This window comes from Glycine soja, chromosome 14 (genome assembly GCF_004193775.1).
Source record: "Glycine soja cultivar W05 chromosome 14, ASM419377v2, whole genome shotgun sequence".
NCBI lineage: Eukaryota > Viridiplantae > Streptophyta > Magnoliopsida > Fabales > Fabaceae > Glycine > Glycine soja.
The window spans coordinates 17,807,060-17,820,341 of record NC_041015.1 but is presented as its reverse complement, the minus strand read 5'-3'; the positions used below and the strand labels follow the sequence as shown (position 1 = coordinate 17,820,341).

The following is a 13,282-nucleotide window of genomic DNA, read 5'->3' as shown; positions in this document are numbered from 1 at the left end:
CCTAAACAAGTAGAATCCTCCCCCAGTCTTATATTGTATAACCAACTAGCCATGCTTATGTCGTCAAGTTTTTGCTGTGTTTTTGTGTCAGTTTCAGATTATCTGGCTCCATTTAATATATATATTTGTAAGTTGTAACTTTTTTTTTTTTTTAATTTTTGAAATACAGTTGGATGCCTCTGGTAGAACTGATGAAAGTCTTGCAGTGGAGTTTGTTGGGCCACTACAGCCCTGTAACGAAGATGGTCTGCAAAGTGGGAAACTGTTGTCTATTTCCCTTAAGAAAGGGCAATTGAGGGCTAACATTTGTTTTCAACCATTTCATTCTGCTAACTTGGAGGTCACTATATTTAAATTTTAGGAGCACTATTTGAATCTAGATCTGTTTGCTTCTCTGCTTGCATGATTTAGGTCACTTGGTAATGAAACCAAAAAGTTGCTATTGAAATCTTTCTTTCTCCATGTTTGGGTGGAGCTTCCTTTTAGGTACGGCATTTTCCACTTGATGAATTGGAGCTCGCTTCTCTCAGGGGAACTGTACAGAGAGTAAGGCATTATATTAGCCTGTGTGAAATCATTTTTCCCTACCGTCTTTTCTGTACTCTCTTGCACATATCTGGATCATTATGAAGATGGTCCAATTATATCAGGGAGAATATCTCTGAGCAATCTATCTTTACATTTGACCCTTGATTCCAATTTAGGAGGTCCTAACAAACAAATTCCAATAAGAGAATAAGATAATCAAAATATGACATTTGGTTAGTGATTTTAGTTATTGTTTGGTTAATCATTTACCGTTCTATGAACAAGGATTGTCCAATATTTTCAACTTTGGTTAATTCTTCATAAATTGGGAATAAGTTAGTTAATCATATCAATTATTTGTTTTGGTTTAAGATTGACAATCTTAAATGAAACTAAAAAGAGTTGCAGAGAATCTAAGAAATTGACAATCTAAAGTGAGGTGAAGTCGATGATTGTATTCAACCCAAGATGAAAACACTTACACCTCAGTATATATAGACAGCTACGCAACTGTAACTGTCATCTAACCTTAGTCAGTTATCCTAACAGATTAAGTAACTAACTATAGACTAACTACTAATTGTAGTTTAGCCTTTACAGATTAGTTGAGACAAAAAGACAAGTAAACCGAGTAAGTATACTCCTATACCCGCCTGCAAGCTCTTGAGGGGTTGGCAGAATGCTTTTCAACCACTTTGAGCTTGCACCTATATGTAGTAAAATTAAAAGGAGTGAGAGCATTTGTAAGAATATCAGCTCTTTGATTAACAGCTGGGACATAAACAACTTGAAGATGCTTGGCAATGAAATAATAGATCCAGATCCATATGTTTGGTGTGAGAGTGCATCACAGGATTGTGAGCAAGAGCTACTGTGCTCATATTGTCACAAAAAATAATAGGAGTTGCATAAGGAATATGAAGCTCAGACAAAAGAGATTGGATCCATGTGACTTCTGCCTTAGCCATGGAAGACTACAATATTCAGCTTCTGTGCTGGACCTAGCAACCGCAGATTGCTTTTTAGACCACCCAGAGACTAAATTGGAGCCAAAGAAAAAATCCTGCTCCTGACGTGGATCTTCTGTCATCTGGATCAGAAGCCCAATCAGCACCACAATAAGCATGTAAAGAAAATGGAGGTCCAGTAGATGAAGGAAGAAAGCTGAGTCCAAAATTAATAGTGCCTGTTAAGTATCTGAGAATTCTCTTTACTGCTGCCCAGTGTTGTTCAGTAGGATCAGACATAAATTGAGACCTTGTTGACAGAAAAACTAATTTCAGGTTGAGTGATGGTAGCATACTGCAAAGCACCCACAACAGATCTGTACAAGGTGGGATCAGAAAAGGAGTCAGCCTGAATTAGTTAACTTGCAGCCACCAACCATTGGAGAAGAGATGGAGTTAGCTTCATCCATCTTGGTCTTAGTCAACAGGTCTCTTATATACTTGGATTGGGTTAGAATGAGAGCACTATTAGGCTGAGGTCTTACTTCAATACCCAAAAAATGGTCTAGATTTCCTAAATCCTTAAGAGAAAACTCAGAATTGAGTTTGGTAACCAAGGATTTAATCAAAGTAGGATTGTTGCCTGTGACAATAAAGTCATCAACATACATCAACACATAAATCGCAGTGCTGGATTCAGTGTAAATGAATAATGAAGGATTAGACTTGCTTAACCTGAACTGGTATTGAAGAAGAGTAGCTTTAAGTTTGTCAACCAAGCTCTAGGAGCTTGTTTTAAGCCATAGATTCCTTTGTGCAGTTTGCACACAAGTTGCTTGTTGCTGTTTTCAAAGCCAAGAGGTTGAGTCATGTAAATCTCTTCTTCAAGAATGCCATTTTTTTTATCAGCAAAATTAATTTGTATTATAATAATAAGATTAGTAAATCTCCTTCCTTTCTTGAAATCATTCATAAAGAGAACAATGTCTCGATACAGAGAGATGAGAGAGAAAGTTAGAGAGAGAGTGGGTGAGAGTGAGGAGAGGCAGAATGGGGTATAAAGAGAGATTGAGAGAATGTAATAGAGCGTGGGTGGGAAAGGGACCAAGTCACAAACAGATGGGAAATGGTACAACCTATGAGTAGAGTAGAACGAAGTGGTAAGGCAAAGGGATGTGAAAATCACTAACGAGAGGGATGCAACAGGCATTCAATCCTTCTACTTCACACAATTCCCAGAGGAAATGGGGGAAAAGGATATGTGATTGAAGTTCAAGAAATGGAGAGGTGTGAGAAGTTTTCATTGCAAGGCAATGTAACAGAAATGGCCGGCGGTATGGTTTTGTTCATTTCAAAGGAGTCCAGGATGTGAAGCTCCTTGACCAACAGCTAGCCGACTTGGTCATTGGCGGCCTTAAATTTCACCTTAACATCCTGAAGCATGGAAGGTAGAGGATAACAAATATGAAATCTAACTCAGAGGTGCAATGTAAGGAGGGCACGAACAAGAGAAAAACAGTGTGGACGGTCAGGAACACACCAGAAACGACGCGATACTCAGCACAGAGGATGTAGGAATGGTGAACCAAATGCCCAGGTCGTATATGAACGTAGTGGTGACAGGGGGTAGAAGTGTGGGGAGCAGAGAGTTTCAGGGGCACAAGCATCAGACATCAACAACATCCCACTCGTCACTGTAGCTAAACATACCCACGGAACAGCTGAAACGCTTCAGTACCACCTGGTTTGGGGGGCTGAGGAACTCGTCTGCTTTCGACAAATTAGAAGACGAGTTCATCTGGGAAGCATGACAGGAGTTGAAGACAAAGTACCTTGGGGATGACATGGTCCTCTTGGTGGGCCTCAACGATAGTGGAGCGGAGGAAATATATAATGTCGACGAGGATAACGTAATGTCTCTATTCCATTCGCTAGAAAAGTGGAACCCGGGCTTGCGAATCGGGTATAGGCTAGTATGGGTCCTATGCTGGGGAATACTACTACATGCATGGGACATAGACAACATTTTGAAGATTGCGGCAACCATAGGGGAAGTGGTGGAGGTGGATGACGACGTGGAAGAACTACGAAGGCTAGATAGAGCAAGGGTGCTAATCAAAACTCTACGATGACCTATGATACAACACACGGTGGTGGCAATGATCAATGGGGCAGAACACATGATACACCTGGTAGAGGAGTCATGTTATAGCCCTTGTAGATACAAATGCCGTTTGGGGAATATGTTCGGGTCCACTTGAAAGATAATAATCTGAATATTATTGTAATTCTGTCTTTCAAAGAGTGAATTCAAGACTTATTTATAAGCTGCGAGCAACCTAATTAAGGAAAGAAATAAAATTTGTGCTTATTATGGAATGTATAACAACACTACCCCTCAAGCTGGTGAATGTATATCTATCATTCCCAGCTTGCAAGTAAGGTCTTGAAGCTGCTCCGTGGGAAGTCCCTTGGTGAACATATCTGCCAACTGAAGCTTTGAAGGGAAGTATTTGGTGGCTATAAGACCACTGTCCAATTTCTCCTTAATGAAATGTCGATCAATCTCTATGTGCTTTGTTCGATCATGTTGAGTTGGATTGTGTGCAATGCTGATGGTGGACTTATTATCACAAACCAATCCCATAGGAGCTTCATATTTTATTTTGAGGTCATCAACTATGATCTTCATCCATAACAACTCACAAACACCTTGAGCCATAGCTCTGAATTCTGCTTCTGCACTTGATCTTGCAACCACATTTTGCTTTTTACTCCTCCGCGTTTCTAAATTTCCACCCAAGAACATGCAGTATCCTGTAGTAGATCTCCTATCAACAATTGATCTTGCATAGTCAGCATCAGTATATACTTTCATGGATAATTTTTTCTCCTTTTTAAACAACAACCCCTTTCCTGGAGAAGCTTTAAGTACTGAATGATCCTATTTACTGCCTGCAAATTTCTCTCTTGGGTCATGCATGAATTGACTAACCACACTAACTGCATAGGCTATATCAGGCTTGGTGTGGGATAAGTAGATAAGTTTTCCCACAAGTCTCTGATACTATGTCTTCTCTACCTTTGGGCTTTCTTCATCATTTCCAATCCTGTGATTTTGCTTTATGGGCGCTCCAGTGGTTTTACAGTCCAACTTGCCAACTTCTTTGAGGAGATCAAGTATATATTTTCTCTGCGAAATGAATTGCCTAGAGTATGCAACTTCTATCTCGAGGAAGTACTTTAGCTTCCCGAGATCCTTCATCTCAAATTGGGCAGCTAACCTCTCCCTCAAGGTTTATTTTTCAAGCTCATCATCGCCTGCAATAATTATATCATCGACATAGACCAAGAGCAAAGTAAGTTTACCGTCTTGGGAGTGTTTTATAAAGGGAGTATGGTCACCTTGGCTTTGCTTGTACCCCAAAGATACCATAGCTTGAGCGAACCTACCAAACCAAGCCCGAGGAGACTGCTTGAAACCATATAGGGCCATTTTTAGTTTGCAAACTTTATTTTCTCCATTAGTGCTCCATATCCAGGTGGAATCTCCATGCACACTTCTTCCAAGCTTCCATGTAAGAAGGCAATTTTAACATCAAATTGAAGCATCTCCCAACTAAAGTGCGCTGTTAAGGAGATGATGATCCTAACTGTATTCATTTTTTCCATTGGAGCGAATGTCTCCTCATAATTGATTCCATAGGTTTGGGTGTATCCCTTTGCAACCAACCTTGCCTTATATCGGTCCAATGTGCCATTAGCCTGATATTTAACGGTATACATCCACTTATAACCCATTGTCTTTTTGTCTTTTAGTCTCTCTACAATCTCCCCTCTCATTTCTTTCCAATGCACCCATTTCTTCATTCATGGCTCATACCCAGTTCTCATCCTTCAAGGCTTCTTGTATTGATGCAGGGATTTTGATAGAATCAATAGCTGAAATAAAACTATGGTGCTGTAGAGAAAGATTTTTAGTAGACACAAATTGGGATATAGGATATAGGATATTGGCACAAGATCTTTTTCTTTTTCTTAAGGCAATTGGCAAATCATCTAGGTTAGATTCACAAGAGGCATCTAAGGTGTCCTCAAGAGTATGGGTTCTTATCTCCAGTTCGGATGATTGAAGTTGCTGTTGGACTAGGTCGGGTTTTTTCCTTCGCTGGTACTGGTTCCCAAAGCATCTGTCCTCCTTATGTTGAACTGGTGATGATGCTGGTTCAGGGTCTTTGTCATCCTCTGTAGGAGTGGAATCTTGTAACAAGGGAAAACATGACAACTACAGGATCTCATCAAGTTTTTGGTTATAGAAGGAACAAATAACAGGTTATTAAGAACAAGAGGAATATGAGAGCGAAGAGGAAATTTAAAGGAAGTTACACTTGAGGAGTTGATGTTTAACCCCTGACCATTCACAATAATAATTTGATCTGGTCCTTCAAAGGGTGTAGTTGGTTGAATATTCTGAGAGACATTGGTAACATGGTTAGATGCACCTGAATCTGGATACCAATTTTGTGAAGAAGAGGACTGAGCACTAGTCAGATGAGCTTGTGGTGGTGGATTGTTGTATTGAGGTGGAGCATTCTGATATGGAGGCTGATTAGGATATGAATTGGAAGATTGAGTGGGATATTGGTTTTAATGTTGATTAGTAGGATACTGGTTTTGATACTGATTTTGGTATTGGTTTGGGTGCTGGTTAGAATACCACTGTTGATTGGAATTTTGGTTGGAGTTGGGATACTGATTCTGATTTGGATAGGTTCATTGGTTGTGTAGGGACATAGTTATCATCATGCGTATAATAACATTAGGAAGCCTCATGTCCATATTTATGACTGATTTGACATTGAATGTTAGAGAACCTACCACCACAACGGCCATCACCATAGCCACGACCATCAACCGTGAGAGGTTCAAATCTACAACTTATGAGCGTGACCAAAGACTCAAACTTATCTGGCAGTCCATCAAGAATGATATCCACATATTCAGTCGCTGGAACAAAATCTCCAATCGAAGAAAGCAAATAGATGAAAGTTTGAATTCGAAGGAGATATTCAGAGACCAAACGATTATCCAATGAAATGTTACAGAGATTGTTACGAAGCTGCTTCTTCTTCGCAAGAATGATAGACTTACAGCCGATGACACGAGGGAGAACTTCACTTGAAATCGTGGATTAAAGCCACGATAAAAGAAGTCGATCCTGTTGTTCCCAAAGCAGAAACTCGGAAGAGACATTTCCAGTATCGTGATCCGCCAAAGAAGCATATCATGGAGGAATTTGTGGATTTGTGAGGAGATAGTGAAGACGATGGCCTTTGATCACAGGCTCAACCTATTGACACCATAACAAATAGTTGGAGTTTGTAAGTTTTTCTGAGATCAAATGAGAAATCTTTTGCTGTTGTGATGGAAGAAGTGGCGGCGACCGGTGTAGCAGCATCTACATTCACCGGTATTGTGCTAACCAGAGTCGCATTATGCACCAGAACTTCAGTGGTCTCTGGTGGGGGCGGAGGAAGAGGAGGGTTGTTAGAAGCAGAAGCCATGAAGAAAAGCTAAGGATTGAACACTAGCTCTGTGATACCATAAACAAATCTAAAAAGAGTTGTAGAGAATCTAAGAAATTGCAGAAATCTAAAGTGAGGTGAAGATGATGATTGTATTCAACCCAAGGAGAAAACAGTTACACCTCAGCATATTTAGACAGTTACACAACTGTAACTGTCAACTAACCTTAGTCAGTTATCTTAACAGATTAACTAACTATAGACTAACTACTAACTGTTTAGCCTTTACAGGTTAGTTGAAACAAAATGACAAGTAAACCTAGTAAGTATACTCCTATAAATCTTAATTGTTCCAAAAATTTGAAAATTGATGACTTGAAAATGTAGGTGTATCAGCTACATTTATGCTCTTCGAAAATCACCAATGGTGTAGTTGTTCCTCCACTTTCTGTGTAGAAAGTGAAAATTAATTGGCTCAGAATCTGATAGTGGCTTCAGTAATTAATCAGTTAAGTGAAACCAAGGATCTTTAGATGATCCAATTGTTTAGTAGCAAACTAACAATAATGAAATGTCAATCCCCTACCATTCCAAATTTTTAAGCTATTAGGAGAAGTCCAAGGAGTAGTTATTGATTAATAATATCTCTGATTTCTTCTTCATCTAAAAGCCCTTTATGACTAAAATGTGGTAAGACAATAATGCCATTTTCGAACCAACAACTTCAGAAACTTAGAAGATGGCCAATTAATATACATTTAGAAAAGAGATGGAGAAGTATAATAGAATTGAGTAGAAAACTCTAATGTGCAAATTTGACAATGCAATCAACTTTCCCTCATATTTTGTTCCTCTATTACTGTTTTCTTTATTTTTTCAGTCCTACCTTAATTATAGCCTGTTTGAGGCATTATTTAATAATGGTCAAGTTATATGTGGTGTTTTTCAACTGGATGCTTCTTTGCTTTCAGGCAGAAATCCAGCTTAATCTTCAAAAAAGAAGAGGACATGGAGTCCTGTCTGTACTTAAGCCAAAATTCAGTGGCGTGCTCGGCGAAGCCCTAGATGTGGCAGCTAGGTGGAGTGGAGATGTTGTGAGTGCATAAGACAATCCTCTTATATGTTTGCACCTGAATTTGTTACCCGTTAGTTTACTTATTGCTACCTGGTTAAACTGAAATTGTCTATTAGCCTGTCCAGAGTTTATTATGAATGAGGTATAGTGTTCATTAGTTTAATTCTGTAAGTTTATGTTCTTTTTGTAGTTTAAAATATGACTTGCAATGTTAAATCTAAAGTAGTATATTTTTATGTTTGCACTTGGTGATGGTCAGTAATAGTCTAATAGATGTATAGCAATATCCTTTTAATAAAAAAAAATTCGGGTGCTCGGTTGATTATCTGATTGATGTTTGTGTATAGGCAATGTATTTCTGAGTGTTAAAATTTGTTAAGTATGAGAGAATCTGAAAGTAGTTTCTCATTGATCAGAAATTGATAAGACAGTTACAATGAGTTGAGTCATCTCTATATATAGAGTGACTAACTGTAAACTAACTCTAACAGTTACTAACCAACCAGAGTTGGTAACTGCAACTAACTGGCAGCTCACTGACAGCTAAGTATACTCTAATACTTCCCCGCAAGCTCATGGTGGGTGATTCTTAGCAGAAGCAGAGTAATCACACACTGTGAGCTTGGTTTTGTATAATTTAAAGTTAGTAGGAGAAAGAGCCTTGGTGAGGTTATCAGCGTATTGGTTGAGGGCTGGAACATAAACCACCTGCAGCAGCTTGCTGAGCAATTTCTCTCTGACAAAGAACAAATCAAGTTCCATGTGTTTGTCCTAGCATGGAGAGTAGGAGAGCAGGATTGTGAGCAAGAGATACAGTGCTCATGTTATCACAGTGGATAACAGGCGCAGTGTGCTTTTTTTTTTTTAATCAGCAAAGATAATTTATATATATATCTAAGTACCAGAGGTACAAAGGTTACAATTTCTATAATGGGAAAAGAGATGAGAGAGAGTGAGAGAGCGATAGAGAGAGAGAGAGAGAGAGAGAGAGAGAGGGAGAGGAGTGGACCATTGTGACCAGAGGGAGAGGTAGACAGAGAGAAGAGGTGAGAACGAGAGTGGATCCCAGAACGAACTACGTCAATACTAGGCTTGGACAACATCAAAGGTATCAACATGCAAATTGGAGGGAGAGAGCTGACATCACAACCTTCTACTTCACGAGATTCCCCGAACACACAACAGAGAAGGATCTTTGGACCCAGTTCAAGAAATGGGGAGATGTGAGGGAGATCTTCATCTCCAAACATAGGAACAAAGGTGGCAGGAGATATGATTTTGTAAGGTTCAAAGGGGTGTCCGACAAGCGCAGATTAGAAAGACAGCTTAATAATATCATAGTCGGTGGCCTCAAGATGTACGTCAATGTCCCAAAGTACGGGAGAGGAAAGGAGAGGCATGAAGAGCATAATGTCAAACCCAGGACCCAAGCGGATGGTTATAACACTGAAGTGGAAGCTTCGGGACAAACGATAAAGCATCACAGGGCTGCTTCCATGACATGCGAAAGCGGTGTCAACCACCAAAACGGACGTCGGACAACGGAGGCACCCACAGCCTACAACTCTCAGACCTGATGGATTATACTCATCGGTCCAGCTTGAGATCCCGACGGGGGAGAGGAAATGGTACACAAATGCATGGACCGTCTAAAGAAACCGGGGATATTCGAAAGAGTCAAAGACGAACATCCCTGGGAGATAGGAACAAACGTCGTGCCGAAATACATTGGGGATGACATGATACTTCTCCTTGGTCTCTCGGATACCAAAGCGGAAGAGCTCATCACTAAAGAAACCAAACATGACACATCTCCGTTCCATTTGTTAGAGAAGTAGAATCCAACCATGAGACCGGAATACAAATTGGTATGGGCTCAATGTTGGGGCATCCCCCTAGAAGCGTGGGATGTTGGGCATATTCGGAAAATCGTGGCAGCAATAGGGGACTTGATAGAGGTCGACGACGACGTCAAAGAGCTGCGAAGGCTAGATAGGGCCAGAGTTCTTATTAGGACTCTATGGAGACCGCTATTCCAACACACGGTTGCAGTTCACATCAGAGGGGAGATGCACAAAGTACACATTGTTGGAGAAAACTGGAGTAATGCGGAAAGCGCACTCTCTGTTGGAGTGCCACGGGTTGTTGGAAGAGATCGACTCTGATGACAGTGATAGCGGCACACCGAACGCAAAGACGATGGAAACCCTGATCTCCACCACTCGCCCAACAGCCTAGCCGGCGACCGTACAGGCGACGTCGAGACCTAGCAGCTCGCGCTTTTAGCCAACAGTCCTCGAGACATAGAGGACCCAACGGGTAACGACCGCGGTAGCTGGACACACTTCCCCATTGTCGAAACACGCGCGCGGTCAGATACAAAAATGGGAAAAGCATAGAACCCTGTTCTGCAGCCTATGATAGAGCCAATGGTACACTTCGGTGAAGGTAGTATGCATAAAGCACTAAATAAGAAAGTTCAGGGGAGGAGAGACATGTCACCTATATCATTTAGGTGCTTAAGGTGCTTTGAAAAGGAAGGTGGTGATGACCCTGCCCACGGTCAAAGGGGAGTTGACCATGAAAATCTCAACGGGTCACAAATGCCTTTAAAAGAGGCACGTGACATACCAGTTCCTGAAAATGGGCCCATCATTAAGTTGGGCCTTACTAATCACACCACTGCTACCACATCACAAAATAATTGTGACAGTCCACTAGTTCACAAAGCTGATAATGGAAGCGCGGGGAAGGCTTATTCATGGAACAGCGGGTGCAGTAAGCAGGAGCCCCAACAAAATGGAAATCAACATTTAATGGGCGCTGTTAAAACATTTAATCAACAGCAACCCTTAGTGGATTCGGATTCAGCATTTACAGGCTCCAAAGGACAAAAATCTCCCATGGACAGAGGAGCCTTACAACATGGAATACAAAATAAACTTGTGGTGACTTCAACAAACACCGACGGAATCAGCACAGACTAGCTTCAAGAGGCAACATCCCAATGGGAGCTGGCAAAAAATATGGGGGTGACATGTGACACAGACCAAGCTACAATCATTAATAAAATCAGAGTAATGGAGAACAGAGACAGGAAGGAGCCAGAGGCACTGGGAAACAAAAATATTCTCTCATGAATATTGTATCCTATAATGTTAGAGGGCTAGGGAGGGAGGTGAAATGGGCAGCAATCAGGAGGTTGGTCAAGAAACACCAAGTAGATATGCTATGCATTCTGGAAACTAAGAAGGAGCAAATCGACAAGACCATGTGCTAGACTCTGTGGGGAGATCCGGAAGTTAGTTGGGAAATACAGCCTGTAATAAATACAGCTGGAGGATTACTGTGCCTATGGAATGAACAAGCTTTTAAAGTGGAACGGAGGGTTAATGGAAGATGTTTCAGCCTTTTGGAAGGAATGTGGATTCAGGAGAATAAGAGAGTCTTTATAGTAAATATATATGCTCCATGTGACATCTAGAGTAAGCGTGCTTTATGGGACTCCGTCAGGCAGCTGAAAAATGTTAGTCCTGCTAGACTGTGGTGTTTACTAGGAGACTTCAACAGCATCAAACATCCATCTGAAAGAGTGGGTGTGTCTCAGAGGGGAGGGGATGTCAATACTATCAGTGAATTCAATGACTGGATAGCTGACATAGAAGTAGAAGAGATACCAAGTGTGGGGAGAAAATTCTCGTGATTCAGACCAAACGGGGCTGCCAAGAGTAAATTAGACAAATTCTTTGTTTCCCACGAATGGCTTAATAAATGACCAAGATGCACCCAGTTCATCTTGGACATAAATTTTTCAGATCACTGTCCCATCCTGCTTAGAGCCAAAAATATTGATTGGGGGCCAAAACCTTTCAGGGTTCTTAACTGTTGGTTGAAAGAGAAGTCATTTGAGAAGATAGTCAACAAGTGTTGGACAAATACACAACCAAGGGGCTGGGGGGCTTTGCACTCAAAGAAAAAATAAAAAGGATTGAGGTCGATCTAGCACCAATAGACTGTTGTCCTCCTATGAACTGATGACACGCAAAAAGATACAGGAAGAATTATGGTTAGTAGTCCAATCACATGAGTCATTATTGAGATAGAAGGTGAGAGCAAGATGGATTAGAGAAGGGGATTGTAATTCACACTACTTCCATTTGTTGATGAACTCTAACCGTAGAAATAATGCAGTCAAAGGAGTATTTATTGAGGGCTCATGGGTAGAAGATCCGATAAGAGTGAAAGAGGAGGTCCGTAGGTTCTTCATGAATAGGTTCAGTGAACCTGAGTAGTGCAGACCAGGTCTTAATGGAATCAGATTTCATGGCATTGGACAGCTGCAAAACGACATGTTGGTGGAGAGATTTCATGAGGACGAAATAAGGGCGGCTGTATGGGATTGTGGAAGTGAAAAAAGTATAGGACCGGATGGTTTAAATTTCAAATTCATTAAACAGTTTTGGAAGCAATTAAAGCCAGATATCAGCCGGTTCCTAGATGAATTCTATGCAAATGGGATCTTCCCAAGGGGCAGTAATGCATCCTTTATTGCCCTAATCCCTAAGGTGAAAGATCCACAAAACCTTAATGAATATAGACCTATTTCACTAATAGGATGTGTTTATAAGATTGTGCCCAAGCTTCTAGCAAACACATTGAAGAAGGTGATGCCAGAGATAATAGATGCAAGACAGTCCGCATTCATAGGCGGAAGACACTTGTTGCACAGTGTATTGATAGCCATCGAAGCGGTGGAGGAAGCAAAGAGGCGTCATAAGCCATGCTTGGTGTTCAAAGTAGACTATGAAAGAGCATACAACTCCGTCTCGTGGGGTTTCCTATCATATATGCTGAGGAGATTAGGCTTCTGCCCCAAGTGGATTTGTTGGATTGAGGGTTGTCTTAGCTCAGCCTCGGTTTCTGTATTGGTAAATGGCAGCCCCACAAATAAATTCATTCCACAAAGAGGCCTTAGACAAGGCGACCACCTAACGCCTTTACTATTCAATATTGTTTCAGAAGGCCTAACCGGTTTAATGAGAGAAGCATTGATAAGAGCTTATTTAGCAGTTTCCTCGTGGGAAAAAACAAAGAGCCAGTCAACATCTTACAATACGCTGATGACACCATATTTTTTGATGAAGCTATAATACAAAATGTGAAGACAATTAAGTCCATGTTGAGAAGCTTTGAACTTGCATCAGGCT

General features: G+C 40.8%; 1 protein-coding gene across 3 annotated transcripts in view; it reads left to right on the top strand.

The window, feature by feature from the left end:
* The window catches only part of LOC114384905, a 100,271-nt gene that overhangs the window by 43,953 nt on the left and 43,036 nt on the right, over nucleotides 1-13,282 (top strand). For all 3 annotated transcript variants that reach the window (XM_028344737.1, XM_028344735.1, XM_028344736.1), the window contains 3 exons: nucleotides 170-340; nucleotides 487-546; nucleotides 7,972-8,094. In XM_028344737.1, the coding sequence (XP_028200538.1) occupies nucleotides 170-340; nucleotides 487-546; nucleotides 7,972-8,094 (354 nt within the window). The remainder of the gene's footprint in view (nucleotides 1-169; nucleotides 341-486; nucleotides 547-7,971; nucleotides 8,095-13,282) is intronic.